The sequence below is a fragment of the Cyprinus carpio genome, chromosome B9 (genome assembly GCF_018340385.1).
Source record: "Cyprinus carpio isolate SPL01 chromosome B9, ASM1834038v1, whole genome shotgun sequence".
NCBI lineage: Eukaryota > Metazoa > Chordata > Actinopteri > Cypriniformes > Cyprinidae > Cyprinus > Cyprinus carpio.
Genome location: NC_056605.1, coordinates 10,810,095 through 10,836,771, shown reverse-complemented (window position 1 = coordinate 10,836,771; position 26,677 = coordinate 10,810,095). Strand labels below are relative to the sequence as shown.

The following is a 26,677-nucleotide window of genomic DNA, read 5'->3' as shown; positions in this document are numbered from 1 at the left end:
CCATCCCCAGAGCGTGTGCTCATAATCTTGTGCTCGATTTGAAGCCCTATGTTTGATCAGGAAGGTCTGTTTAGCTGCCATCTCCCCGCTTGTATCATACGCACACAGAAATGAGACGGGATCTGTAGGCATGTGTTGCTTTGGATGTTTGTTCCTGCTCCGGCTTTGGACATCAGGTATGCTATTTTCTGTGTACTCGGGTACGTATAATAGACCACAAGCTTTTTAGTATGTGTGTGGGTAGATGCTTGTCTGTTCTGATTTAGAGCTGTGAGAGATATATGTTTGTCTTAGAGTGTGTGTGGGAGCATATATTATCTGCGTATCCATGAGAGCTGGATGTAAGCATGCAGTGGATACATCGCCGCCAGGGCACAGAGTGAGTCATTAGTTGTCCCAGTGGAAGCGGCTGGATGACATACACACACACACACACACACACACACTGAGAGCCTGAGGGTACTGAGTAGAGAGCCTAGTATATTTTTGGGCCAGTCTAGTTAGGGCTGCCATACAGTTAGATTCATTAGCATCTCATTTGTGTCTGTCTAAGTCTTAGTTTGGAACTTGTACTTCTAATCCCAAGATCATTGCAGTCTGGGGCCAAAGATCATGGGGAATTCTGGGATTGGTGGTTTCCTAAAGCTTCAGAGAAAAACATTGCTTTGATTCATTTCTGATGCTAATTTCCATCACATTAGATGTGCATAGATAGATAGATAAATAAAATATAAAATCTAATTTAAAATTTTTTCAATAGTTGTATATGAATCATACAAAAAAAAAAAAAAAAAAAAAACCCTGAAATGACCACTTCTGTTAATCTGACACTTATTTATTGGCCAATGCTGATAATCTAAAATTAAGCAGAATATTACCAGATTTCACTAGTGATTTAATAACTATGATTTCATAATGATTTGCAATGATTGATGATGGTGGACTATGTAATATTCTGTTTGAGTATGGCAAATATTTTGTATAATGTTTGTCATTCTGTTTAAACGTTTAAATTTAATAATTTTTTTTATACTCCACTGTAAAACTCAAATCAAACATTATTTTTGGCTACTGAGTCTGTTCCATGGGAATACTTTGAATATGACTTGTTATATGGATATTTTTATAATACTTCTATGGTGATTTTTTTTTATAAATTTTTTGGTCAGTTTGGAGCTTGCCAGCAACCATTGACTCTCATTTTATATATAATTTAAAAATGGTTGATTACAGATTACAGAATCATTTGAAAAAGCCATACTATTAATCTATGAATCAATTCCCTAGCACTTACGCACATTTCTAATATTTCTCATTCAGCTAAAAGTGACTTGATATACACCACTGCACACAGAACACCACGAACAGGTAGAGGGAGAGTCAAGCTGAGCGTTTGTGAGGAGTAAAGTGGCCTAATTTGGTGGGCAGGCTTGAATGTCTCAAAAAGAATTCATTGTGCTGCTTGACTGAGTTCTCTTTTGGTTTGACTCAGCGGACATGTGTGCTGGGCATGTTTATTTTGACAGGTGCTGAAGCCCTTCTGTAGCACTGCATTTGTGCAGTGTAACTGTAGCTGAGAGCCATATGGGTTAGCGAACGCTGGTTAGTCTCGGTTTGCCTCTGGCGCTGTGGAAGTCATGAAGAGAGCTTGTCAGAGGCCTGCCCTGTAGCAGAGGCAAGGTCAAACCTCTGCACAAGGGAGATGAGCCTGTAATGTGACACCAGAAACCTGTGACATCCTGTCCTTTCCGTAAATGGCTCTCTTTGCTTAAGGGCCTTTTGTATTTTTGTCCATACCTGTTTTATGATGACAGTATGTGTGAGTAAACGGTATGATTAGTACATGCGCTGTTCAACGTGTCTGTTTATTATGCATGCCCTGCTGTAGGGCATTGCTGGTGTGCTTGGTGCCCCATATTTCCTTTTGATCTTTTGATGTTTCTCGAATATCTGCAGCACTTCAGTTTGGTATGATGTGATTTACTGCAGGCCTGTGATGAACATAAGACCTCCCCGACTGTAACTGCTGAAGGATTTTGATCGTTCTCTTAGAGAATCCATCGACCCAAGTCTTGTGTGTGGCAGTTACACACTAGACAAAACTCCTGTGGCGCTTTTGACTGATAAGGAATGTAATAAGATTTGATTTGTCGTGGAAAGAAAGGGAGGATTTTTTTAAGCACTACTGAACCTGCATACAATTCGTCAATGTATGCTTAAAGAGGGAGTTCATCGCTTGCAAGATCTGTGTCTGTGCAGTAGAAATCCAAAAAATAAATTAAAATAAAATAAAATAAAATAAAATAAACGTGTGCTATAGAGAAAACTGAGAAAAAGGGCTGTGGGGTGGCATTTTGCTAAAAACTTTGACACCCATAATGCACTTTTGTTTTTTGCAGCATCCCTCTGTCCATTTGACTTTCGAATGTTACATATTGACACATTTGCATCATATTTTGTAGACTTTTACTGACAAATAAAAGGTGATATCTGGGTGTGAGTTTATTCAAAAATATGCTAAAAATGCAATCTTATATGCAACGCCTAGAATTAACATGTTGCTGATAAAAAAAATTTTTCTCCATTTTTTTCCTGAGAAAAAAATGTAAAAAAAAAAAAACAAACAAACCAGGAAATATTCTTTGTTGGCATTGATGGTTCTATGAAGAACATTTAAAAGCCATGGAATCTTTCCATTGCACAAAAGGTTTTTCATAGTGGAAAAAGATTAATGGATTATTAAATGTTCTTCACACTGAGAAAAAAAAAATCTTTATTTTAAGAACTGTTCACTGAAAGGTTTTTGGGGGAGCCAATAATGGTTCTTCTATGGCATCACTAAAAAAAAAAAACTAAAAAAAAAACACCCCCTTTGGAACCTTTATTTTTCAGAGTGTGAAACAGGAAATTATGTCAAAGAAACAATGCAGAACCTCTCAAGGTCATTAAGCTTCCTAAAATATCAGATAATTTGATCATTTTATGACAAGGCAAGGTTAGTTTAGATAGTAAAATGTCGTGAGACTATTGATGTAATACTTGCACAAATTCATTTGTGGTATGCTATTGTCAGAAAATGTATACGGTAGTAAAAAACGTTTTTTTGAAAATGATTAAGATGCGTTTTTACTTGGTTACACCACATGACATTTTATTGTATTAAATTACTCTAAAACCAGTATAAAGACATAGAGTATATTCTTCTGAGACATTCGTACATGTTTTAAACTAGATTTTTGAAAGTTTGTATGTTGTCTTTATCATGGATGGATTGTTAATAAGCTATAGTTCATTCTTAAAGTTAGACCTGCCACTTCTTGAATTAATTTGTTTGTCTCTACGTGTTGCAGCTAGTTAGAATTTCTTCAAGATTTAGGTTACGTCCACACGAAGCCAGAGCTTTCCCTATCCTATCTTTTTTTTCCTCGTCTAAAGAAATGTTTGCATCCACATGAAACCACAAAACCTACACAAAACGATGTAGTATATATGCCAGACCAGCATGTGTCACTGTAATTCTACCACAGAGATGCACTAAAAACAGAGAAGAAGACTTGGACTATGCGCATAAACCTTGCCCGCGGTATACGAACGAACATGGAACAATACATTTATTAATCTGTGTTAATTTTAGTTAATAAAGACAATCGGTCAGTGTTTGTTCATGTTTTTATTTCTGTAACATGACGTAGCGGTGTCTAACTAGGGGCGAGACGTGGGCTGATGACGTCATCGTTTCAGAAAATATACGGATTCACTGTCCAAACGAAAACGCAAAGGCTGCGTTTTCAAATTTATCCACTCTGGAACCCGGTTTAAAAAAAGATCAGTTTCACTCTCCCAAAATGCTGGATCCTTGTGGACGAAATGCATATACGATACAAAATCTGTGCGTATACAGCGAAACGCCTCTCCGTGTGGACTGGGTCTTAGTCGCATGCCTGAGTGTTCACAAACTTTTGTTTTTCCTCTGTCTTTGTAATGCAACATCTCCTTTGAAATCAATGGATTCTTAGTGTTCTTTAATGCAGTGTAAACTCTTAGCTTTGTATGTTAAACTATTATTATTATTATTTATTTTTAATTTTTTGACAGCACTTGTTTTCACCCTTGTGAAATGTCTGTGTTCAACTTTGTCCTTGTCTAAGGCAACAGCTGTACTCAGACTGATGGATTCCATTCAGATTCACACGGAAAACACCCTGGGGCGAAGCATCGGCATGAGATTTGATTAGCGACTTTAAACTACTGAGGAAATAAACACCACAGGGAGGGAAGAATCTCTGAGCTGAATTTGTAATACACAGGGAGGTGCTGTACTGGAAGCATGTTTAATGTAGCTTGAGCACAGTTGGTTTTCTAGACCAGTTAAAGCTGACAATAGCAAATATTCAAACTATATGATGTTAATTTGTTTTGTAGTCCATCCACATTTTATAATAGATAAAGACTCAGTTGAAATGCATGTCAATGTGTTGTAGAACAGGATAGGCTTGTAGATCTTAGACAATATCCGGTCTGTTGTGTGATATGTGACTCCACTAGTGGAGCTGAAGGAGATAACGTGCAATAGAGCAAGTGTTCCCACAAATGTGGGCTTTGACCTCTTTGTGACATTTTCTGTGAATAAACCATACGTACAGATACACAACACTGTTTCTTTAGGGAGAACACAGACATCAGAATTGGGTTATACTTCAAAGCTTTTGTTCTCAGTATATCACTGCTTTCTGAATTATTAGTGTATTGGGAATATTGCTGAGCTCGCAAACAGGAAAAGAAAAGAAATAACCTCACTCTCAGGAGCATCCAAGCAAACAAGCAACAAGAGAAAGAATTATGAGTGTAATCTAATCATGTTTTAAATCAGGGTAGCCTATATACAAGTTAATAAATATATATATATATATTTTAGAGACTTATTTAGCAAGGATACTCTAAATTGATTGAAAGTGACACACATTTATAATGGTACAAAAGACTTCTATTAAGCAGTACAACTGTTTCTAATAATTAGAAATGTTTCTTGAGCAGCGTGTCAGCATATTAGAATGATTTCTGAAGGATCATGTGACACTGAAGACTAGAGTAATGATGCTGAAAATTCAGCTTGGCATCACAGGAATAGATTACATTTTACCATATATTAAAATAGATAATTTTCCTTTTAAATTGAAATAATATTTCAGAATATTACTGTTTTTTTTTCTGTATTTTTGATCAAATAAATGCAGCCTTGGGAAGCATAAAGGACTTTTAAAAAATGACACCAACATTTTGAACAGTATAGTACGTTTTCAATTTGATTCACTTATACTGTCATATATTGCTTGCCATTACTATCATATGAAATTGCTTCATTTTTCAAGGCTCAGATAAGAAAATAAATGAGTAACAGTATTCCTAATTCTTACAGATGGAGCAATCTTTTTGGAAAAGGACTCCAAACTATGCCATTTGCCATTCTGGACCACCTGTTCAGTGCATCTCTGGTGCGCTGGGGATGGCAAACCCTTTTGTTTCAGTTTATGTAGGCTCAGTCTCCTCTCTCTGTTCAGCTCAAAACACCCGTCTGCCTGTCTGTCCCTCGCCTCAGAGAGGGTTTGGCCACTGCAGCCATGGAAACCAGCAAACAATGGCCTTTACTCTAGGAAGGAGGGAAGAAAGAAAGGAAAAGGCTGAGTGAGAATGCTTATCGCGGGAAAGGTGTTGTTGCGTTGTATTCTGTTCTGGGGAGATGAGCGTGAGAGCTGTCAGACCTATGACATGGAGGTTACCCACATTCCTGTGTGACGTAAAAAAGGCAGAGTGTTCACGTGTTTCCCAGGAAACAAGTTACGGATGTTTAAATGACATCTTTATATTGAAAAATGTTACAATTTAGGTGCAGTCACTGTCCTTTACCGTTAATCAATGTATTTTTGTGGGCAAAATCCAGTAATTTCAATAGGAATTCACGCAGTCTGGAAATCTGTGTGTAGATTTTGCAGTGGGTTCACGTTGTACATACGAACTCGCCACACTGACTAACAGAAATCTGCTTGTATTGGAAGCGACTCCTGTGTGAGATCTGGTTCTTTTAGTTCGTTTTTTTTTCTTTTGCGCACAAAAAGTATTCTGGTAGCTTCGTATAATTGTGGATGAACCACTGATGTCACATTTTTATTTATTTTACAGATCACCTTGCTACGTTTCTGGATTTGGGAACATTTTAGCTGTGTTGCTGTCTATTCAGAGTCAGACAGCTCTCAGATTCCATCAAAAATATCTTAATTTGTGTTTTGAAGATGAACGAAGGTCTTGGGTTTGAAACGACATGAGGGTGGGTAATTAATGACAGAATTGTCATTTTTGGGCGAACTAACCCTTTAAGACATACTGCTGCTGCACAAATATAATTTATAATATCCCTTAGCAGATCTATACAGGTGGAGCTGGGGGAGGGTTTCAGAAGAACTCTGAAAGTGCGCTGAGAAATGCTAACCAGACATTTAAATGTAAAGCAGCAAGCTCATTGGTTGTGTATGCACATGAACCAATCAGCTCGGTCTAAGTTGCTGTAAATATAATCAGTTTATGTTAAGGACCCATTTGGTCTTTGATGTGTTTTTTTATTTCTTTTTTTTTTTTTTATAAATTTCAGTAGTCTTCAAATGAAAATGAAGATTTTCTTTTGACTGGTGCATATTTGTGTGGGTTTTTTCTTTATATGTCAGGGTTCAGGGGTCATTTCAGGATCAGGGGTTCTTTAGATAATTACTCAGAGGTCTGAGATGCTTGTTGAACAATGGAAATATTGTTTGGTGAACAATGCTGAATTGATTTGTGGAAAAGCACCGCTGGAACAACGTTGAGGACTGACATCAAAGACGAACTAGCTTTCTGTGAATTCTTAATTCAGATCGTTCTCATTATGCAAAGCTATGACAGAAACAGTCATGATTTGGTTGACACAAACAAGGTTGTTGTTCATAAGAAAAATGTTGCATGCAATCACATCACCTCGGGATTTGCTGAAAGTCATGCGCTGTAGCTTTTTAAAGGTCTACTCTGTAATTTGGTTCAATCAGTCATTCATTTTTTTGTTCTTTTTTTCCATTGTGATCAAATGTTTGTGAGGAAAGCAGGATCTCAGTGGAAATCTGTTCACCACAAGCTTTAATGCTAGTCACGTGAAGGCTTCTTGGATGACGTCAACAAGCAGTCAAACAGTCATTAATTTTCTTTTATTGCTTACTGAAGAGGAGCAACCGCTAACCTCATCAGAGACATTACAGGATGTGTCACCACAAGCCCAGCCCACTGTACTGCAGTTTGGACTTAAGGACACTGTTGTTTGCTTTGGCTATCAGTTGATACAATAATGTGACAGATTTGTATTGATCACATCAACATGGCAATTTGTTATACATTTTGGAAAATTGGATCATGTGAATAGATTCATTTTTGTACAATCTGCTGAGAGTTAGGGTTAGGGCTAGACCTTCATGCTTAGTTCTAAAAGATTTATATTTTGTACAGATTGCAGCATATAGATTTGTTCTCATGAGTTCTGAGCCCCTTGCATATCTCTATTGCCAAGTTACAACAAAATGCTGCACACCCTAAAATTACAGAAAAAAAAATCTATTTGGTAAAACATTAGAACTGGAATATATTGGCAGAAAACAGTACTTTTGTAAAGACAATAATCATAGTGCTGCAATGGGAACTCGTCAACAGTATCAGGGTTCAGCTTCACTCAAAAACAGGATAAATAGCTCCAGAAATCTTACAGTGACAGATCATTGCAATGATTTATTTGCCTTCTTTAGTGTTTTATTGTCATATTAAATAAGTTATAATTAAGCATTATGAGAAGGTTGTGTTGGTGTCATAGTCAAACTGTTATTGCTGTTACATACTCATGTCATGATGAATGACTCTCACAAAAGTTGTTTGTCTCAGACTAGTTTTGGTGAGCAACACAAAGAGCATAAATTGGTATGTTATTAAGCAAATTTATTAACCATAATTCTTTTGCTAAAAGATGTAGTCATTTATATGTGGTGTGCCGGGACCAGCATCATTTTAATATCATTGATTTACTGTACAATTATTTTAATTAGATTTTATTTCATGCTTTGTTTTCATTTTCATTTAACTGCTTTATTGATTTTGTTTGTGTCATTTTTATTATTATTTTTTAAATGTCTATATTGTTTTCATTTAGTTTTAGCATTTATTTATTTTAATACTTCAACTTGAGCTTAATGAAAATTAGAAATGTTACCTTAGGTTACTAGCCCAAAATAAAATAAGTATATATATATATTTTAGATTTTATTTTATTTCATTTAATTCAAGTAATTGAAATTTGTTTCTAGATTTAGTTAGCGTACACAGTAAAGCTGATAGTTAGCATCTTAGATTGTGTATTTTAACAGGACTGCATTGATCAGTCAGCATCGATGATAATATCAGAGTTTTATAATATATTTATGAAAAGCACAATTTCTATAGCGTACCGTGTGGATGTGTTCTTGGTGGCATTCACTGTAAATCTCATAAATATTATACATTTTCACCTTTATTCTCAGACTATTTGAAAACAGATTCATGCAGTTGCTTTGTCCGTATGTAAGATGAGTGAAGTCATCCTTTAGTGTAACTGGTGTTGACAGTCCTCTGGCGTTTCATCATCATCTTCCTAGTCTCTCATTTTCAGAAATAACCTGTTTGAAACCGGTTTTGCCATGTCACTGTCCAACTTGATTCCTTCTCGCCACTTTCTATTTTAAGCTGCTCGTCCATTTCTCACTGTTGTATGATGTAATGTCTTGTGTTTCTGAGATCAGAGCAGCCTGGTCGGCTTGTGTGAGAGTTCATTCGCTGGAGAGAAGCACAGAGGAGGCATGCGATGGGTGGACTGCTGGTTCAGACTAATCATTAACACCAGCAATGGGAAAGCACATGTCCCTGCCTATTAAAGGTCCTGACCTGATTTCTCTAACGCTTTCACATTGGGCCAAATTCACTCCGCCCCCTGTTCCACACTCCACCACATTAGCTTAATTCTCAGGCCCGTTTGAATGGTTCTGAAAGCTTCTGTATTAGTGCCAGGAGATGTTCGCTGAATGGAGATGAATGTGGCAGTCCACTGTTGCTACAGACACGGCAGAAATCCAAAAGAGGCCAGGAAAGTGTAAAAGAAATGTCTGGTAGATTCGTTCTTAACATATGTACTGAAGACTCTGGTGGGACCTCTGTATTCCTTTCTCTCTTTCTTTGTGTTCCTGCTTTTCGCCTCGTCCCAGTGTTTTTGTGCTGGGTAAAGAGCTCCAGAGAGGCTCTATATAGTGCTGATGCAGTCGGACAGAAGCCTTTCTTAAAGTCCCACTCAAAATTCCCACTTGGCAGGGGAAGGCCAGGCCAGATGCATTTTGGGAATGCAATTGTACATCTTTAAACCACTCTTTCTTGATTTCTTTTGTGCTTGCCGTCTTCACTTTGCGCTTGTTCTTTCCTTCTTTTCTTCTCAGGAAACTGTAGCAAATTACATTAAAGAGACTGTAAAGAAATGACTGTTAAAGGTGCCATATAATGCATTGATACAATATTTTAAATTGTTCTCTGATATCTATATAGAAGGTATGTGGCTTAGCTAAGGGCAAAAATTCTCCAGAAACGGTTTTACGTGTCCATTTACAACCCTAGGATTTGTACCTAGGATGAAATGGTCTGTTTTTACCTTATTTGGAAGGTTCATGAATAATAATGTTGAGCTCTGGGAGATTCCAGATGCTGATTGGCTGTTTCACAGTGCTGCTTATTTAAGTAGCTCACACAGCAAACACATCTCTACTGTCCAGGTAATATAACTTGTGTTTGTTGGTTTTTATTGTATTTGTTATACTTGTATTTTTAAATAGTTTTTGCAATGAAAATAGCCTTAGATGCTGACATGGCATTAAAAAAAATATATACTACTACTTCTACTATACTGTCCAGCGTGAACGATGGAGAGATTAGGCATCCAACCTTATATGTTTGAACCTGTATAAAACAGCCTCTGTGTTGCCAGATCCAGCTGTTATAAACGTTTTTTTGCTAAATATTTGAACAATTCTGGTTTCTTTTAATCCAGCCCTTCACCATCATTATAAAATAATGTAAATCTTGGATTATTTTTATTTAATTTGGAAACCCATTGAGAGTGTTTTTGAATGGAGTTACATTGAAATACATTAATTGTTACGTAATCTGCACATTTAAGCAGATATTTGGCAACTGCTTTGCGTGCAAGACATGTTTAGTTGGGTTAAGCGAATGTGAGCTGGACATTTGCCTAGCGGATGTATTAAGTCGTTTTAAATGTTTTTAGTCCCTTGAGAGCAGGGCTCCGAGTGCTAAGTGCATCTGGACTATGGGAACACATCTTGGCTGAGGATAGATCAATTCAAGGTCAGAGAGTGGCTTCCTTCCGTTCTTGTCTTCACAAACATTGCAACACCAGGTCATCATGGCCGCCGGATGTAAGACAGACTCTGTTTGCAAATCTGAACCATTTATACGAAGTGGAGTACGACTGTTTTTCTGCCCGCGGTGAGAAATGTTTATTACCCGGCTAATTGTCTCTTCTCGGTTAAAAGGCTTCTCCCGTCGCACGTGTAAGTGAGCGTAAGCTGACAGTGAGCTGGGTAAGATTGATCATTACCAAGCAGCTTTCCGGCGTCTGAGCGAATGCTGAGCCTTGAGGATTGATCTGCTTTCCCGCGGCAGAGCCATCGGTCTTCTTAACAGCCTTGATTATTAAGGAGGTGGGCTAAGCTGTGTGGATATTACAGGGGGCGGGGCTCCGATTAGCGAAATGAGTGTCATCTATCACAGCGCTGCTGGGAGAGACCTCCTCAGTTTTCTGAAGAGGACAGAGAGGAAGGAGATTGACGACGACCTTTAACAGCATCCTCTGACACAATGACCACGATTCTGTCCTGATCCACTGAACCAATGAGTGATGATAGCAATGTAGTGCCTAATTAGTAGATGTACGATTATATCAGAAGCTAATATCCATTCTGTCATCCAACAAGCTTCTTTTAAAGTTGTTGATCTTATCTCAGCAGATGGTATTGCAAACATCATCTCATGTTATCATTCTCTGTGCTTAATTTTTCCATTTCAGTGGCGTTTTGAAGATGAATGTGGCAGTTGTTCTGATATCTGTTCTTACTCTAGTAGAATATTGCATGCAATGTCATTTAGTCTTTTCAGGCATAAAGTCTTAAAAAACGGTTTGAGAATCATTATATATTGAATGATGGTGGTAAATAACTCTATAACTATAATAAATAACTATGATTTATAAATATACAAATAACTATAATTTATCTAGATGGGGTGTTTAACAAAATCAGTGGACTAGTCAATCTAAAGACAGATCTATGCAATTAGGCTGTTCACTAGGTCTGAGATGAATTTACACACAGACAGTGTTTTTAAAACTTTATCAGCAGTTTTTATTACTTTTTATTTAGATAGGACAGTAGAGAGACGACAGGAAATTACTGGGAGGAGAGAGGGGAGCAGGATTGGCAAAGGACCTCGAGACCAGAATCGAACTTGGGTCGCTGTGAGCGTAGCTGCGCTATGTTGACGCACTAACCACGAGGCTATTTGATTTAAGATTTTATATGTTTTTCAATAAAAATAATAGTTTTTGAGTGGAAAAATTAAACATGCAGTTTACGTTGTGATTTTTTAAATGTTTTTAGCATTTAAAAAAAGTTTATTAAATGCATCATTCTCTAAGCTTGTATTATTTAAATAATACAAACAAAAAATACTGGTTTTTGTAAGTTTGCTGAGGCCAAGGCAATATATTGGCTGATATTTGGCATTATCAGCATCTTTTTTTAAGAATATGTGATTCCTACTGAACACAGACTTACTAGAATATTTGAGTGCACTGTAGGTTACAGTGTTTACTTCCTTTTTATTGATGTTTTTATTTATTTACATTTTCTTTTTGAAAATTGCAATATGATTACAGAATCAAGATGTTCTCTAAATATAAATGTTAATGTTTTATCAATTTCCATTTTTTCCAAATGCATTAATTTTCAATAATTTTTTTTTCCAATTATTTTAGTAAATGATTTGTAAAATATACATATAATTGCAGCAGTTGTTATGCATGTGTTATTTACCATCTTTAAATTAAATGGTATGACATCATGTAAATCAGCTTTATATCGGTTATCGGTCACCTTGCTCTCTTAAGAGATTGCCATCAGACATCACAAAACAATACTGGTCGGCCTCTAATTATGATTTTAATGGCTAATTATTGAATCCATTTACAAGCTGAGATTGTTTTTATCAACTAACCGCCACTGTTTATTTATAGCATGTGGTGCCGATTTAGTATCTATGCCAAATAACAGATAACACATTTGAGTATTGATCATTGCTATCGTCATGTTGTCCATCTTTTCCCTTTCTTGCCTACCTGCATTTTTCAAAAAATTGTTCACTGACAAGCTTTGGCCTGCTCTCCCCACCTTTTTCTCCCTTAGAGAATCTCATTTAGCAGCAACTTGTTCTCCATGGCTCTCTTTTCTGCCCTGTACCGAAACACAGCGAGTGGGGTCACGCGCTTCAGGTAATGAATGAACCCGAAGCTCACAGCCAGCAGAGTGGAATGACTGATTTAAAGCACAGGGACATTTCTATCCAGCTGCTATGCTGTCTCGGCCAGCCTCTTTTCTAATTGAACTGTCATTTAACGACCGCTTTTAAAGAAAACAAGCTCTGCCTTTGAGATGCCATATTTGCATTTATGAAATACAGCCCAGCGTGGATACTCATCTCACCAGAGGTAATGAAATCCTTTATGTGGTGTAATTGTGTGTGGGAGGCATCTCTTGAGTTGTGTGCTCCGGTGTGATGGATGTTAATATTAGAATTGTCGCCTCTTTAAAGACATAAAACAGGCAAAAGTAGCTGAAATGTGTCTGATCTGTCCTCTGTAGATCAGTTCATGGTGTGTTTATCTGCATTTCAGTTTAAAGCCCATAATTCACATGTCAGATTGGTCTTGTGTTTGATTTAGACATAAGATCTGGTCCACACTGCAGCTCATTCTGGCCAAGAAGCTCTTATTTAGATGGAAGGTGACCATCTGAACCATAGTTTTTGTTTATATATATAAACATAACATAAGCCGGGTTTCCATCCAAAGTTTAACTTGTGCGCAAGATTGGAATGTCGCATAAAACATTTGCAAATAACCACCGTTATTCTAAATAACCACCGTTAAATTCCTAAATTACACGAATGTGTTCCCAAACAGCAGGCATCCACCTCCAAAAGCAATGACCATTTATCGAGCTTTGTCACTCTGAGGTGCAAGTAATAATTTTTGATGTGCATGGAGGAATTTATTGGGCAAATTCGTCCCAACTCCCATTATTCGCATTAACCCTTTTTCGCACAAGACAAAAACCACCTCAAGCGAGCGTAAAAACGTTTTCACGAATTAAAATGAAAGATTATCAAAATTTGGTATTTCCATCACTCGTTTCTTACTCGATACTTCAAAATGTGCATTAAAACAGGGTGATGGAAACATAGCTACAGACACATAAACATAAGGAGTGGTAAAGAATAATACTAAAAGTGTAGTAAAGAACAGACTCGCTACAACATTCAGAAACCAGAAAGCTATGCATATGGGATCTGCATCACATGTGCGTTGTAGGCAAAGCGTGAAATGAAAGCTGTTGCTCGCGCATACACACCCACATGTGCATACCCTCTCAGACTCACTAGGTCTGCCCTTCTCTTCAAATGGCTGTGCATTTGACTTAGTAGCCGTCCCTAAAGCCTCTCTCAGCAGGAGCATAGAGCTTTAAGTGCGCTTGCCTGAAACACCATCAATACTTAATCAGTCCATTACTATTCAGTGCATATTTAATCCTTCAGCAGCTCGCTCTCACATCTCATGCAAGGCGTTTAAAATCGGCAATGCCAATAAACCCGCCTACTTACTCATTTATGGGTTTAGCAATTGCCTACTATCATTTCTGTCATTTTGCTCGGAGGAACAAGAGCGCTTCATGTATTTTGAAAACTCAGCCTTTGACAGTCTCAGTCATTTTTAATGGCTCTATCCGAAGGTTTGGCTGTTTATTTAATGAGACCAATGGCATGGATTAAGTGGCTTATCCATTGCGAAAATGCTTTTCTGCCTCACTTGCTTTTTATTGCTCATATTCTCTTACTAAATCCTCAGGTTCACGGTTTGCTTTGTTTCTTAGGCTTGTTAGTGCTGTTGTCAGCTATATTTAGATACATCCGGTCTCACTGTTTAATGGAATGAGGATGTTTATATCAGTTTTAGTGGTCAACCAATATGGGTTTTTAATGGCCAGGACTGATATCTACAGAACAGGTCTATATAATGTCATAATGTGCTCTAATACACACATTAAATTGTTGGAACCAAATCAAAATTTGCTCAAATTACACTAAAAATTAGTCAAGCGGAGCCAAATATCCAAGCAGATTATTGTCCACTGATCTAAATATTATCAAATATAGTCCTAAGCAACATATCAGTGTATCTCAGTTTATCAACATCTTCATGTAATTTGCTTCATTGTTAGTCAGCTATGGTTGCAGTCTCCAATTGTAGCAACATAGTTCAACTATTTGTCATTTCCTGAAATCATAGTTCCAATGAACATTCGCAAACTGCATCTCAGTGTTGTGTGGTCGGAACTATAGCTCTTGATCTGTGGTTACCCTGTGGTTAGTATGACATGTAGGTTTAAATAGATCACGCTCTTGCATAAAATAAGCAAGGTAACATTCAGTACAATCTATAAGTGTGTGCCAATTCAAATACTTGCGTTCTGTTCTATTCTATTCTAATTTATAATATAAATGAGCAGTGTTTTCTCACTAAAAATGCCAAAAAGTACCCAAATACCCAGGGAAAAAAGACACTATCAATTGACAAAAATGACATTTGGAATGACATTTGGAACTGAACTGTCCTGGCTTTCTTTACGTAGCAGAAGAAAAGGGCTATCAAACTGTGAAATTGGATGACAAAATAACCTTATAATTTTCATACACTTGAGGGTAGAGTGCATAATGCATGGGTGCTCAACTCTAGCTGTTGAGGTCCACTTTCCTGCAGAGTTTCGCTCCAACCTTGATCAAACTCACCTGCCTGTGACTTTCTAGTAATCCCCAAGAGTAGCTTGTTCAGGGTTGTAGCTAAACTCTGCAGGAAAGTTAACCTCGAGGACTAGAGTTGAGAAACCCCTGACATAATGCATTGTTTAAGTGCATAGTATAGTGGATATAGTGGATCATTTGGAATGCAACATCTTTCATCCAATATATATATACACAAATATATACAAGTTTCATTTTACATTTGAGAAGAGAACCTGGTTTAAATGGCTGGTTCAAAGTTACAGTGGTTTCAGGAAACAGATGTGGCTAGCTAGTTAATTTCACCAATGATACATTTAATAAGTGAGTTACACTAATGTACAGGGAATGCACCTCTTCAGACAAACAGCAATGTTACAGAGCCAAGCGTTTACATTTTTCAGGGAAATGAACCTGTGAATGGCTTACTATTTATCACCTTTAAGCTCTTGAATGAAATATTACCGTATCCTCCAAACTTATTTTTTTTTCTTGACTCCTCCAGTCTGTCACACATTCTCCTGCTTTTCTCTTCCTCCCTCTGGTAAATGGGTTGGGTGGAGGGAGTGTGAGCTCACCTGCTGATCAAGATGTGTTAAATAGAGCATATGTAATCGTGTCTGTCTCTCGTCTGAGTCATGACTTAATGTCTTATCATAGGAGAAGGTCCAGACCTTTTTTTGAGGACAAATTGAAGACAATTTTAGTTTTCAATCTGATCTCTACAGTTTGCTTGGCACTTGATGAAATTTATAGTTGGGCAGTTTGTCATTTATTAAACTATTTAGGTTCTCGTCAGTTTTTTAAGAAGATTCTGATTTCCAATAATATTTCATATAATTTTTTTCTTTCTCTCTTCTGGCAGTGGGACTCGATGAAAGATGACAGAGGAGGTGATTGTTATAGCCAAGTGGGACTACACAGCTCAGCAAGACCAGGAACTGGACATCCGGAAGAACGAGCGCCTGTGGTTGCTGGATGATTCCAAGACCTGGTGGAGAGTCCGCAACACATCCAACCGCACCGGCTATGTCCCCTCTAATTACGTTGAGCGCAAAAACAGTCTGAAGAAAACTTCACTAGTGAAGAACCTGAAAGACACTCTCGGTAAGAAGTCTCACAGCTCAGTGAAGCATTCCACCAATTCACAGTCCTGCCAAACTAGAAAAATCTTATTAAGGCAAGTCGGTTTATTGAGCAGGCATCTTGGCAACACCATCAGGAAGCTAGTTTATATGTAGGCAAATAGAATATCTACTTGGGAGAAAAACTAAATCTCCAGCACTGCTAAGTGCCCATAACATGTCAAATCATCAAAATCTGACAGTGATTGAAATGCTCGTTCTCCTTTGTTGTCATTCAATTTTGAATTTGACAACAGGGCTTTTCATGGCCTAAGACTTTGGAAAGTAGACCAGTCAGATTTAAGGTTAAGAATAGTTGGGTTATTAGATAAATTGTGCTGTGTTGATCTAAATGTCATACTGAAGAGTCTGTGCAGGTCTAGACCTCATACTCCTTCAGTAGAAGATGACGTGTACGAAACGCCCTTGCAGTTGCCATGCCCTACTTCCCCCATACGCCTCCGGAGCTTCATGCCTTTAACGCTCAATCTGTCATCTCAAGGCACTAAGGAAGACTCTTGGGACTGTGGTTTTTTGCAGCAAGTTGTGTACAAACCAACAACACAAAACAAACACTGGGATCCTTAGATTGCATGTGTTATGCTTCATAAAAAATTATTGAATTTATTGTTGAGATACTTTGATCTTAAGTCACCTTGAGGGGCCCTCCTTCATTCATTCCAATAAAATATCTTAATGTTCAAGTATCTATCACAACACCAAAAGCAGGTGAAGCAGCTGAACACATAAGTTTTTGAGGGCATTGTTTATTTAGGACAGCATTCATGGGAATTTTGTAATTGAAAATGGACACTGTTTAAAAATGTATCTCATGTTTAAGATTGGTGTGGCCCTAGAGGCTGACACTGGACGTCAGGTGCCCCCTGCTGTCCATTAGTAAATCCACCAGTAATCCTCCTTATACTGTTTAGCCCTCAAAATAAACATTGATATGTTGTACTTTTTTGAAAATATACAGAGATGATTTTTACATTTTCTGTGGTCTCTTGCTAAACAGTTATTTATCCTTAAAAGAGTGCAGAATCACATTTGCCATAGTGCAAGGTATCAGTCAGTTCTCCCATGGGCTGTCTCGGGACCTACATATGGGTAAGACACTACAGGTGTGAGGATTAATGGATTTCTAGCTCTAGTGCATCCCAATTTCTGCCCTTCTCATGAAATGCCTGAGTTCTAGGCCAGAGCATTTCCATTTCAATGTGCTGCAGACGGAGAAAAATAATCCATGGGTACTGGTTGAGAATGTAACCTGGAAAGTTTGGAAAGAGAATATGGAAAACTTAAAAAGCTCTTGCATTGTCTGACCAAAATTTCATTGGATTCTTTTTTATCTAAGATAACTAACCACATCACACTGACCAATGAATTTTTATGTACTTTTAAATCTGTCCAAATCATTAGTATCCCTAGATGAGAGCATGCTTATCCCTATCTATGTGTTTGCTTGTCCCATATGTGATTACCATGAGTTAATGAGCTCTAAATAACATTTTGTTATTTTGTTAATGAGCTCTGAACAACAGGAAGCAGTGAATTGATTATACATACTCTGCTGCGGGGGGTAGAGACATGGAGAGGTTTAATACCGAATGAATTTGTTGAATGCAAAGCATTTTCCCCATGCAGGTCCCTGAGACAGCCAATGAAATTAGAGTAGGCTTTCATTCAGCTTTCATGAAAACAGTGTTACATTTTACCTGCTTCCTTTCCATTGTGTTCCATTGTGTGTGAGTGAATGTGTGTGAATTCCAAGCAGGTTAGGTGGAGCATTGTTAAAGCAGGTTAGACAAGTGTTGAAATGAGACTCCTCATTCAAATTTAATCTGTCCATCCATAGCAAAGCTTTCAGGCTTTGGGATAATAAACAGTAGGAATGGATCAGCGCAGTGTGGTTGACTTTTTTTGTGTTGATTCTTAATTTGTGAAATTACTTGTAGTTCTAGTTATTCCCTAATAATCTGTGGAACAAAGATAAGAGGGCGGTCATGAATATGCGTCAGTGACCTTCGAAGTTAATTCTGCATTGGGAATTAATTCCCACTAAGAGGCCACAGGAGACCTCTGATTGGTGGTTGTCACGGATACCTGCACTCAAACCCTCCTTCCATCCTGTTGAGCTCAAAACCTGTCACTCTTTGAAGATCAGAGGATCTTGCTAAAGAACTGTCAGTGTACACACACACTTACACACTTCTTCTTGGCACCTCTGAGATCCAGTACTCACACACACACTTACTATCATTCCACTTGCATCTCATGTGAGTCGTTCTGTGAATTAGCATTTCCTTATAAGCCGTTCCATCAAGATAACAAAAAAAGAAGTGCAAAGAATGTGGTGCTAGTAGCTGCTTATTTGGGTATCCCGACCAGCCCAAAACCAGCCTCACTGAGAAGGTCTATCTTTCAAAAGCAGTTACTCTGCTTTTGAATGGCTGTCAATGGAGGAAGATGCTTTTGAACGAAGTACCTATGGTGTAGGTACAATCTACCCCTTGGGTTCAGCAATAACATGAATTTCTTGCAGGTCTACTGTTTGTCCAACCAGTGGCAAATATTTTGAAACATAACTTTAGTTGGTTAAAGTGTCTCTCATTATCGACTTTTGCGTTGTCTGCTGTGGAGTCCACAAAAGGATGTATCAAGGGTGCAAAGTGGCCTCAAACAGGCTCTTCATGACTGGCTTTATGACAAATTGGATTCTGAGCTAATCTTATAGATGGGAAGTTAATTGAATGAAGGGATATTTGGGTATTATTGTGGTATGGAGCTTAATGGACAGCATAATGGTGGGGGAGTGCCATTATTGCAGCTTTAATGGTTGGATGATTTTGCCTGTTAACTAGTCAGTTTTATATTTGACATAAGAAGGCATAGGTAAACTGTAAGTGTAAATGTTAAGGAGAAAGGGGTGATTGCTTTCCGGAAATGCAAGTTAATGAATGGTTATATTGCCAGCTTGTAATGAAATGAATGTATAAAAATGAGTGTCTGGCTGTATTGGAATTAATGTGCAGGAACAGCCACGAGGGAGTTTCTGTTATTTAGGGCTGTGACGGTGGCACATTTTTACCACTGCGGTGGTAATGGACCATCTACCGCCGGTGGCGCGGTGTTGATATAAATATATATAGACCTATATATAATTTATATATATATATATATATATATATATATATATATATATATATATATAGATATATATATATATATATATATATATATATATATATATAGTCTATTAGTGGTGTCAAAATTAGCGGGTTAACTCACTCATCTAACGCACCCAATTTAACTCGTCAGCTCGTGTTTACATTAGCACTTCATCAGTGAATACGCAGCCTGCAAAACACTAAAATAAATATCAAAGAAATAATACAGTTAAACAAGAAAGTAACCTAAATAAGAAAGCTAAATACATCTTGTCTACCGGACGCGAGTGCCGCGGCAAAATAATATAAAACCATTATTATCATTATAATCAGTGATGCTACACTGGATGCTTAACTGCCTCGTCCTATTTATGAGGTACTGACACGGAGTTCAAATGTCCTGTGTGGACACTAGACAGACTCAACCTGTTGCGACGCGGCAGTGTCGTGTCCGGTGTAGACATGGTTCACTGTTCCGCCGCCGAGCAAGCGGGTGCATTAACTCCTCGTCTGCAAGCACTCTCTTTGAAATAGGAATCATTGCCACATTTCTTGTTAACATCTTTTATTTATCGCTGTCTCATTTGTATTTGGCTAGTTTGGCTTCAAAACCAGTCTGGCTTCAAAAGCGGCCACTCAACTGAGACTGCCCTGCTCTCGGTTACTGAAGCCCTGCGACTGGCAGGAGCTTTCCTTTATACAGCTGGGTTCGTCAATCATAACTCCTTCCAGGACAGCCAGAAACCTAAGAGTTGTGATGGATCATCAGTTAAGCTTCACAGACCATATTGCTACAATGACCCGGTCCTGCCCGTTGGCAGTAGACAATCGCGGTGATGCAGTTGTCACGGCGACCGTCACACCCCTACCGTTATTGTGTTGCTTGTAGTAGTTTGTTGTGCCATGTTTTGTTTACTTGAGATGGGCCAGGGCAGCTCTTCAGATCTCCTCTGCTCAAGTCAACAGCTTCATCCCTCTCTGGGACTTCTGAAAAGAGGCTTCACATTGTGTCATCTCAAAGACTTCTTGTACGTGGTTTTCATAGACTCTTTTATCTTCGTTCTCCTTTTTTAAGCCTTCTCAGGCGTTCCTCTCATGTATTTGTCACTGGTGGTGGGACGTGCTTCTATTTCTAGATTTCCCAGAAGGCCTTTGTTCTGTTTGTGTTGCAGTGTTCATTCCCTGTCAGCCCGAGCCTCAGAAGTACACACCACTCTCAGTTCCAGCATAGGGAAAAGTTTCTGCTCCCTTTGAACTAGAAAATTGACTGTTAACTGTTCTTGTTTGTGGTCCAGGTCACTCCCACATCAGAGTTTTGAGTGCTGTTACTACTCCAGACAGCAAGTCAATGTGTAGAGCACTAATGCTAACATATATATAACCACCTACATTTGCTTTATATCATGATTGATCACTGGAGTCACTTTGAGTACTTCTTCAGGTACACAAGCCTATCCCTACCTTCCAGACTGCAAGGGTCGATATCTTAGTCTGAAGTCAGGAAAGTTTTAGATTAATTTGCACCTCAGAAAGCCTTTGGTAGAGATTTTTCCAGGTTAATGTGCAGTGTGGTGTGAGACTGACAATCCCTAGGGGAAGCACCTGATAAGTGGTCAAGGACCCAGGAGTTGAAGACTGATGGAAATGGACCTTCTTTTTTGTTTTCACACATATCTATTAGAGCCTAAGTATGCTGCTCGCGTGCAAGAGATGCTTGTGTGTGCAAGCACGCCTGGATGCATGTGAGAAAGCTTTGCAGAGCATTCGGTAGGCTCCTAGAGAATTGTGACAGACATCAAATGTTCTGTTGCCTTCCCACGGCTCTGTTATTCTGTGTGTCATTACTTACAAATTGACTTCTCTTTCTCCTGTCAGCTCACGTCAGATTGAGTTTCTTTTGAAAACTTCTCGTCCTCCCCTTGCGCCTTTTCCAGTCATATCAATATGAAGCATACTGCCCCTGTTGCCTGGGAGGCCCATTGCATTTGAATTGCTCACAGAGAGCTGGGGTTTGGAGTCTGCAAGGAGTTACCAGGCCTCAACTCAATTTCCACACCTCACTATTTCTGTGTGCTCTGTTCGCAGTGACAGCACACCAAGCGTGCATATGCACACATAAAGCATCTGATTGTGTGCTGTATGTGGCCAAATGGGATCAGTAGAGAAGGCAGGAACATTGGCAGTGGCAGATCTCCTCTGTTACCTGGGAACAAGTGAGAGGGCTTATTTTTGGCTGCTTGTCAAGACACTGAAATGCAAACTGGGGTCCTACTCAGGATACGACGGGGTACCTGTCTGTTTCACTGGCATTTAGACAATGAATGTGTTTACATGTACATCGAAATGCTGGTTACTGTCAAAAATCTGCTTATTATAAAATCAAGATTTTGAAACCATAAGGTTTTTTTTTTCTTTTGGTTTTGTGGTTAAAACGTGCAGAAGACGTGCACACATTGAAGCCACCGGAATTCTGGCAGAGGTGTTTACATTAGGGCTGGGTTTTGACACAAATTTCACGATTCAGTTCAATATCGATTATTTTGGATATATATCAGGTACACATGCCAAATTTTCTCAAGGAAAAAAATTCTCTTAACTAACACTGTAAAATTTACATGAGTCAGATGGTAGCCTACTACATTACTATAATATTTGTGAAAATATTGGATATGCTAAAGAAAAAACCAAATGACAAAATACAAAATTTAAAACTTAAAACTTACTGTCTATACAATTGCTAAAAAATTTCACAAATAACAAATAATTAATTTTCATAATATTTACAATAACAAAAAATACATACATTTCTACTTCAATTAGTTTTTTTTAAATATAAACATTTAAATGGTGACTGTCATAAATAAATATATCAATTAAACACTGAAGAACATTAAAAAATTATAATGAATATATTACATGGTGCATATTTTTAGCAAAATGCCCCTCTCTACAGTTTATTTTTCTAGCTGACTAATGAGTTTATGGTCACTGAATATGTTTTTTATGAGGTAAATGTGAAATTACGTGACATTGTTTGTAAGCTGTTGTATTGATTTCTTTGCGCGGCTGAAACACTGATTGAGCGATTACATGAGACAGGATACGGATTGTAAAGTTGTACTCTCTCTTTTAACCTACCTTTGGATGTTTATTCATGTTTATTTTGTGCTGAAACTGGTATTAATGTGGAGGAGATGATGAAGTTCACGTGCACCTTCGGCTGGCGCTTTTATTGAACTGAGGCGCTACAGTGATCTGTCACTCCACATTAAACAGCGCCAAAATGGCATTTATTGTTTGGATACTGCAATACAGTGGACAGAATTTGATATCTGAGACTTTGTTTCATATTAAAAATACCAAAGCACAGTGCTTATTGCGATTTATTGGAGGGGAAGTGCCCTTCAATGTTCCGTCCATTAACTGAAAACAGGCTAGACTAATCGATTCTTGGCATTTAAGAATCAATATTGTTTTATAAAAATGAGAATTGATTAAAATTGAGATAGATATAATTTACATGCAGAGCAAAATTTGGACAATGGCATGTGTGTAATGATCTGGCTTACTAAAAATACGTTTTTGACATGTTCCCTATATAAGAAAACCAGGTTTTTGACACTCATAAAGACTAATTTTCCTACTAGTGGTGTACGTATATCTCTGTGTATTTTTGAGATGGAAATTTATGTGCTCAAACCATTGTCTGTTTCTTAGGTTACTTGTTCCTTTGTTAGATAACCATATCAGAGTAATCCCTCCTCTTTAAAGCTGAATATTAAAGTCTTCAATCCTTAATCTCTCTTTTCTTCCACGGTTCCCAGTGCACCCCTAGGACTCAAGTGTTTACTTTTTTGCCCTCTAACACAGTCTGCTCTGTCACATCACTAGTCTTGAGTAGATCAGCTTCTTTTTGCCCAGAAGTGGGAGCAATTTTCTATAGTAGGAGAAAATGTAATGCTATAAGACATCAGTGAGCTTAAGGGTACTTTGCAGTCTGTTTCATTAAAGAGTACAATAGGAATGGGAATCATGAGGAGTTTAAAGCAGAAGCGTGCCATTTCCTTGTAACTTACATCACCAAATTTGTCCTCTTTGGCATTAAAGCAACAAATGTTGTTTCTGTCTTTTTGCCTGATTCATTAAAAGAAAAATCCTTAAAGTGTCATTGTGGTCATCATACTCTATGTTTGTTGTTGTTGTGCAATCAGTGAGTACATTGCAAAAGAAAGGCATGTCATCTATTTCTTGTCAGTGTATTATTTTTTGGTACCCAGTTTTTGTCTCTCCCTACATTCATTTAAGACTGAACACAACTGTTGTGTCGTGGCACTTTAGATTTAGTATTGAAAATATTATCATGAAGTGTGTTATGATTTTAGATTTTGTGTGAGCATAGTGTTATGCCTATGCACTGGCAGAAGAATGCAGATGTTCAAGAACAAATGAACACTGTTAAATGATAGGGCCGGGAAATAAATCGATGCATCGCGAATCGAGAAATGATTCAGCATTGATTCTGAGATTTTCCGAATGCATCGCGATTCTTTCTTGAGTCGATTCTGAGCTTAGTTTTGAACACCAGATTGCCCTGCATGCTTTAGAAACAGCCATACTCTGCTTGTTTCAAAATCTTTACACACACTTGAACATAAAATAATTACAAAATTTTGAAAGGTTGAAGCAAATTATAAGGGTGTTCACAATGGGCTGTGTTTTCATTAATCTTGCGTCATAAAGCATTCTGAGCCAAGGTGAAATTACATGACTCAGCCGAACGCACAAGTGCTCTTCAGCACTCTTTGTCATGAGCATTTGAGTGTGTGGATAAAGTCAATTAGAGTGCCATCTGCTGTTAAAATCTAAGCTTAGAATCGATTCCAGAGAGAATCATGATGCATTCAGATCTCAGAATCTCTGGAATTAATCTAAAACAATTTTCGATTATTTCCATGATCGATCGTAGTTTAAAAGGCTAGTAGCAGGATTGTAAAATCAATAGATGTGATTATGATCATTTGATAAAATGAAGAGAGCATGCCGTAGTTACGTTGGGGATCATTTTACTTTGTTGACCGTTTCATATCCCATCACGGAGACCGCTGAATGTACCTCTTTAAATGGTATCATTGTGCTCGTTGTTGTATTTTAAAACACAATAAATAAAATGATCCCAAACATAACTGCGGCGCTTTAACTCTTAAACACTGGTAAAATCTCTTCCTTGGAAATGTTAGACTAACTGATTAAGTGATTCATTGGTTTAATGATCTGTCAAGACTCAATCAATCAGTCGTTATTTCTGTTTTGACAGCTTTCTTCCAGATTTCTACTTCCTTACTGTTTTGCATCTCTATTCCACTTAGGCCTTGGAAAAATGAAAAGGAAGACTAGTGCACGTGATCCGTCTCCCACACCCAGCACAGAGGCAGAGTACCCATCCAATGGCAGCGCAGGAGGAGGTGGAGTGGGCGGGGCCGAGCGGATCTATGACCTGAACATTCCCGCACTGGTGAAGTTTTCTTATGCAGCCGAGCGTGAAGATGAACTCAACCTAATAAAAGGGGAGAGGGTGGTCGTGATGGAAAAGTGCAGCGATGGCTGGTGGAGGGGTAGCCATGCCGGCCGAGTTGGTTGGTTCCCGTCCAACTACGTCCAAGAGGAGATGGGATACACAGACCATGATAGCGTCTTTGGGGACTCGTTGGGGGGGTTCCGGTCCTTAAAGGTGGGGCAAGGTGCAGCGATGGCCAACGGCCGGCCAGGAGGCTCTGGGAGCTCTGTTCTGCATATGGTCCAGACTCTGTACCCATTCAGCTCTGTCACAGAGGAGGAACTGAACTTTGAGAAGGGGGAGACGATGGAAGTTTTGGAAAAGCCAGAGAATGACCCAGAGTGGTGGAGGTGTAAAAACAGTCGTGGCATGGTCGGTCTTGTGCCGAAGAACTATGTGGTAGTGCTCAGTGATGGGCCAATAGCGAAGGGTTTAGGGTCAAATCACGGCTCCCCTCACATCAGTCACACAGTTCCCTCACGTACAGGCAAATTTGCTGGGAAGGATTGGTACTATGGTAATGTGACACGGCACCAAGCTGAGTGTGCACTTAATGAGAGAGGAGTGGAAGGGGACTTTCTGATACGGGACAGTGAGTCATCGGTAAGTTGGACTGACTTTCCTCACATCTGCATGCAACCTATTGCAGCAACCTGCCCACATTGTTATGCAGCCCTTATTGAGTTAAATAATGTAATGTATTGGAAGCCAAAGTGGGTTGAAACTGCACTAGCCAACTGAACTGCACAGTGTGAACCAATTATTTGTGCAACCCACTGGATGGTGGATCAGTTTACATGCACAACCCACTGAGTGTACTGTGTGACAGAGACCAGTTTGGACAGTGTTGAATAAACCATGAAACTTACTAAACTTATTTGAATTGCAAAGAGAACCCATTGTTTTCTTTAGAATGGGGCGGTATGACCAAAATCTTACATAGGTAATGTTTTTTCATATATTACATATATATGGTAATGCAGTATATAGTATGTATGCGATGCATTACAAAATTTTCTGGAAATTAATTCCAAAAATATTTAATATAACATAATTTTATTAATGTGGTCAAATAATTTCATGATATTATTTTCTTTGAAACTTTTTGTGGAAGTTTTAATTGGAAGATAATTTAATATTTACCAGAATATGTACCAAGTTTGTACATATTTCCGTTACAATTAACCAGACAGTAAACTTTTCAATATTTGACATGTTTTTCTGAATAGTGTGAGATTTTTTAAATCATGTCGTGGTATATGGTAAAGTAGAATCTCCACCGGTTGACATTACTACCATCACGCAATATACCCTGATATCACCCACCGTGATTGTAGTCACATATGTACTTCCAAATGTGATTTTTTTTGTTGTTGTTGTAAAGCCATATTACATATTAACAGTTAAAAGAAAGATAGATGTGATACATGAAAAAGCTTGCAGAACCCTATGAATGATCATAACAAGGAATCGATCAGAGATCGAAGAATAAAACCTGGAAATTACAAAAAAAAAAATTCTTGATTGTTTTTTCTGACTTTTTTTTTTCTTTAGTTCATTACAGAAATCTTGAATGAAGTTTTACTGCCCCAAAAGGCTATGTCCTTGGTTGCTGTGTGACT

General features: G+C 38.1%; 1 protein-coding gene across 4 annotated transcripts in view; it reads left to right on the top strand.

Moving 5' to 3' along the window:
* LOC109096591 (cytoplasmic protein NCK2-like) overlaps positions 1-26,677 on the top strand; it is a 59,316-nt gene that overhangs the window by 30,933 nt on the left and 1,706 nt on the right. For all 4 annotated transcript variants that reach the window (XM_042730894.1, XM_042730896.1, XM_042730893.1 and 1 more), the window contains 2 exons: positions 16,073-16,314; positions 24,868-25,658. In XM_042730894.1, the coding sequence (XP_042586828.1) occupies positions 16,089-16,314; positions 24,868-25,658 (1,017 nt within the window). In that variant the 5' untranslated portion in view covers positions 16,073-16,088. The remainder of the gene's footprint in view (positions 1-16,072; positions 16,315-24,867; positions 25,659-26,677) is intronic.